At 36.8% G+C, this 5,534-nt stretch overlaps 1 protein-coding gene across 1 annotated transcript; it reads right to left on the reverse strand.

Moving 5' to 3' along the window:
* Positions 1–2,391: 2,391 nt before the first annotated feature.
* On the reverse strand, positions 2,392–3,303 carry LOC109953336 (olfactory receptor 10A5-like). Its single transcript, XM_020588787.1, has one exon. It carries the CDS (start codon positions 3,301–3,303, stop codon positions 2,392–2,394), a length of 912 nt encoding a protein of 303 aa, XP_020444443.1.
* Positions 3,304–5,534: the final 2,231 nt, after the last annotated feature.

The following is a 5,534-nucleotide window of genomic DNA, read 5'->3' on the forward strand; positions in this document are numbered from 1 at the left end:
TAGCTGTGTATTTTTTGTGGCTGCTACAGGTCAAGGCCGATTCTCATAGCAAGCTTTTTGTCATTCACCCCTCTCATGCAACAGCTAAAACTCCAATCTGTCAAATGTGTCTGTCCATACTGACCCCGTTTTCTACATTTCAAGTCTTGTCTTTGCTGCATTTAACAAAGCATAACCCCCACAGACCGTCTGTCCAGTCACCATCCTGCTGACAGATAAACAGCTGTTCTGATGACAGTGACACTGCACGGAGGTCGGAGTTGGTGTGGACTGAATGGATCAAATGCTTCCATAGCTTATGCACTGCACTTTGTGTGAATTCCCAGTCTCAGATTTCTAGCTACACTGCCTGGAACTTCTTGTACAGTTTGCTCAGAACAGCGCTTCACCAGAAATACATGCAAATGTGGCTGGCTGTCAAAATAAAGACAAACCAAACATTGGTGTTTACATTTTGCATCGATGTCATCAGATCGCGGGGTGTTTGATCAATGGATCAATCCAGATTGATGGATTGTTACACCCCCAGCATGAACAGCTTCAAAAGTGTCTTGTGTGTCTTCACTCATGTGCAGCACGACAATCATAATTCTGGCTTTACTCCTCAGCTTGCACACCTCACTTAAATTACTTAATGAAACTACTCTCATTTAGCAATCTGGTCCCTCATCTCATCTATTTGACATAATTTTAGTTAAAATATCTAGTTACCAGTTACAAATCCAGCCATCACTGTACCACTTATATAACTTACTGCTGTTAAACAAGAATAAATCGGCTGTTGCTCCCATCCCTCAATAGTCAAAGATCCCACCTAACTAAATAAAAATGACCAGCTATCCAATGCCTACCAACCAGACAATTATGATCACTGTCAATCAGTCATCTCTGAATCAAAAATATATTCCAGGAAACTTTAGATTAGATTTTGGAATAGTCACTAGACAAAAAAATGACTAACTTAATTATGTGTGAATCATTATGTGTCACAATCAGGGCAATGAAAAGCAGCCTGGGACTTTCCCTGTCAAGTGGCCCCAGTTTGATTTATCAGATTGAAACTGTTACAACAATGTAATCTATCAACAAATCATTCATTAAAAAAAAATCAGATAATTTTTGCACAGTTTGCATTGTTTTAATATGTAAAATGATGGATCTCATTTTCGAAGGTGTTCCTCCCAATATATTTCTTTGCAGAACGTAAAGGGTTTTTATGTATTGATCACCTGACATTTAATCTCACTTAGCTAAGAATTAAACTCTTCTAAATGAAGTTGTATGAAATAATTAAAATGTGTCTCTGCCTTCTCTTCATTGCAGCCTTCCGAGGCCTCATCCCCCTCTCCTCTATAGGCCACAGCTGTACTGGGTTCTGTATCCAACCTCTCTCTTTCACTGTAGTCCAACTGTTCATCAGAATTTTCAAGATAGCCAGTGGCCCAGGTGCCACTTTGGCACCTGACCCATTCACATTTGATCCTGCGCGTTTGGGGATGGAACTGGTGACCTTCTGATCACAAGCTATCCCCTCTATGCTTTAGAACAACCAATATCCAACATTACCTAAACTTCCCTCAGGATCAATTAAGTATCTATATATCAATCACATTGTAACTTAATAAACTGAAGGAAATTTGGAAAAAATATCATTTGATGTCACATTTCTTTGTTTCTGACTTGAAGTAATGTCTTAAAGTCAAGTGAAGTGAGAAAATATTTAGATTTTATTTATGACTCAGTCACACTCATAGCTGGTTTCTGTCCTATTAGGTAAAATCAAGAAAATCCTACAACTGAACCTGTGTTCAGTAAATTGGACATGAGTGACTTAACTTGATTCAACAAACCTTAAGTAACTCCAACTTAAATGTGTTAAGTACATTCAATCTGTGTTGTAGAATTTAATAAGGTGTTTAGGAGTTTTACGAGAGCTGCTTAACATCATTTAGTAGCAATCAATTATCAAGCATCTCAGTTTGTTCAACCCAGTTTAGTGGGACCAGTTGACAGGAGTAAATTAAGTAAATACAACATGTGATTTATTACAGTGAACACTGTCTACATTTACATGATCATCTATTCCATGTGACTTTGTTGACTGAGCTGCATCTCATTCCAAGAGTTCTGCATGTGTCCAGTTAAATCAAAGCAAACTGAAACATTCAGAATGAGCACCATTTGAATCACAGGACATAAATGATGGATGGTGGAGTAATGGTAGAAAACTGATCACTCATCACAGTTTTGAAGCCGACAGTGACTTTACTGTGTTAAGAATCAAAGCCAATCCTGACCTGATGAGTGCTGTCCAGGGATCATACAAATCATGTCTCTGTATTGTTATTACAGTATAAGTTATCACTGTTGATAACTTTATTTCATTTTATCTCAACAGAACAACCTCTTGAGGTGTTTATAAATTTCTTTCATTTTTAATCCATATATAATTGGATTAAAAAGAGGATGATACAAAACTAATTGCAAAGACATTATTAAACGTGCAATTTTTGGAAAATCTAATTCCAGTCGAACTGTAATAACATCATATGTTATCAAAATAAAATAGTTGATTAACACCAGCAGGTGAGGAACACAGGTCTGTGCAGCTTTTCTCTTGACTTCTGAACTACTGTGATAACATATAATGAATATCCTGGTGTATGAAAAAACAATGAAAAACACAGGAAATACAACAAGATATACCAAACCAAATGCACCATATATAGTTACTGCTTTTGATGGCACACAAAAAAGTCTGTAAATAAAATTATTACAAAAAATTACATTCAGAGTAAAGCTACAGAGCTTTTGATAAGAACTCAGTGTTGTTGTTCCCACAACCTCACATGCAGGCACGAGCCAAGCTAAAGCCAGTAAGATACTGATAGTCTTTCTTCTCATTATAGTTGGATATTGCAGAGGTTTACATATAGACACATATCTGTCATAGGCCATGACTGCCAACAGTAAGAACTCTGAAAAGCCTAGTGTATAAAACATAAAAAACTGAACAAGACAGGCTCGATGAGATATGATCTGTTTTTCGGATAAAAAATCAATCAACAGCTTTGGGTAAATATTAGTGCTGAAAAGAACAGAGTTCAATAACAAAGCTGCAATGAAAATGTACATAGGCTCATGGAGGTCCTGGTGTTTCCAGATCAGGTACAAAATAGTAGAATTACTGCAGATTATTAAAATATATACTGTAAAAACAACCATAAAATAAAGGTATCTGTATTTGTGAAGCTCCACATGGCCACCAAAAGTTAAATATGTTGCATTTGATTCTTCATCCATTAAGAAAGTCAAATATTAGTAATTATAGAAACAAGGAGATTATATTATAAGAATATATGACTGAAAATTATTTTAAAAAGCATTTCACCTTGAGGACTAAAATTCGTGTTTTGTGTATTGAATTGTCTTATTCACAGTTATCTAACCATGAAATTGTGTACGCTCATTGTGTGTGTTCATTTCCAAAACTCAGAAAGAGAACTTTTTGTGCCTGTGAAATGTTTTTATCAGACTCCTTCACCCTCCACGGAGCTCATTAAGCTTTCCACCAAGAGTGACCAACATGTAAACAACTTGATCAAACTCTAGAGGTCTGAGTCCATGATTGTTGTTAGGCCTGTTTTACTGGGATTTGTGACCTCCTTTTTCAGTACTACAATACATTACACAGTGAAATTTTCTATGGAAAACTGCTAAATTTATTAATAAGATTCACATTTATTCACTAAGCTTCACATGCAAACTATCACCAATCTGTGTATCATTTGTTCATTCATTTTGCAGACCTTGCACTGTGCGTTTTGTGTTGGTGGCAGCAGAAACTCAAGTACAATCTCCCATGGATTGCTATATAACTTTCTTAGCTTTTATGTTAATGTTACTGGCACTCAATCACTATGTTTTACAGGATCAAACCTTTTTATTTATTTTTTAAACAGTCTTGTCTGGTGGAAATGACTAAACTTATGAACATGATACTGATATTTGAATTTTCAATACCTTGTTAGATTAGGGTGCCAAATAGTTTTGAGTGCTATCATCCTGTGATTAAGTCAGTAGGAGTAATTAATTCAGTCTCAATCTGAAAGCTATGTCTCTACCAGTTTAATGACCCATTTGCTGGACATAGACACATAACATGACATAATGAAGCCAGTTATAAGATAAATACATTTATTTACAATATGTACACAGGGAAAATGATCAGAATGAAAGAGGTAATTCAAATGGTACATTTGTGATAGAGATTAATGTTTTGATGATGGGAAGAATTACTGGTCTCTTGTTAGCAATGGTGGAAGATGAGTTATCTAGAATTATGTTGAGATCTGAATCCTGGGGTTAAGTGACAAAGATGAAGAGAAAAATGTATTGTCAATTACTATAGGTTAGAGACTTTAATTTGGTAATGACCAATAACTATGGTTTTCATGAGACATCAGGCTATCAGGTTGTACTTAGCTGTTGGCAGGGTTAGCCATTAGCTCTGGAGGTTCCACGTGGTCAGGAGAAGAGAAGGGCTGGGTTGGAACCTTTTTGGGCCACACTCAAGATGGATCTGGAATTCCAAGATGGTCCCGAGCTGAAGACTTGGCACAAATCTGTTACGGTCAGATTTGGATGGGCTCGCTCTTCGGAGTGGAGCTGCTTCTCAGTTGGTGGCCAGGTCTTCCCCCAGGCCACTGGCTTCACCAGGGTCCATTCTTTGCACATGCTGTTTAGAGATGTACAGTATCAAAAGAAAACCACACAAACTAAATTGATTGTTGCAAGATCATTCTCATATCTGGAGTTTAAAGAGCCCATGGTGCTTTTTCTTGTTTTCTGACTTATCTACAATGTTACAACAGTGAATTATCACCCTAAACATGACCTAAAGCTAAAAAAAGTTAGGTATACATATGTGCCAGTACTTCTATGCAGAAGTTACTCGATTGATGTACATTTCTTAAACTCTCACTCCTGAGACTTTTTTCTGAAAAAAAAAAAAATTATTAAGTGATAGTATAAGAATTTCCTTGAATGGTCATTATCTGCAGGCAGTTGCACATTCATGTGAGCTTGCCTGACAAACACCAGTGCCATTGTGAAAGTGGAATTTTTTGACTGCGCCCAGTTTTGTGGATATATGTTCCCTCCTGCTGCTGCACTGTGAGGTCAAAGTCAGTGTTTATTTGTCATATGCACAGTTAGGAAACATGTTTATGGAGATAAAATACTATCAAAAATATTACAAATGCGTGGTTAACGTTTTGTCTGTAACAAGCGATTTGTGTGTGTGTCATGAGGATCACAAATGCGTGCTGCACAATCTGCACGTATAAAGCGATTTGTGTGTGTGTGTGTGTCATGCTGTTCACAAATGCATGCTGTACAAACGGCACATAAAACACATTTTACAAATGCTTAAAATCAATTTTTTTGTGTGCAGTTCTTTAGAAAGTACGTACACATTGTTACCTACGCATGCGTGGATCGTCTAACACACACGAATCACCTTCCGCGCACAC

This window comes from Monopterus albus, unplaced genomic scaffold (genome assembly GCF_001952655.1).
Source record: "Monopterus albus unplaced genomic scaffold, M_albus_1.0 scaffold628.1, whole genome shotgun sequence".
Classification (NCBI taxonomy): domain Eukaryota; kingdom Metazoa; phylum Chordata; class Actinopteri; order Synbranchiformes; family Synbranchidae; genus Monopterus; species Monopterus albus.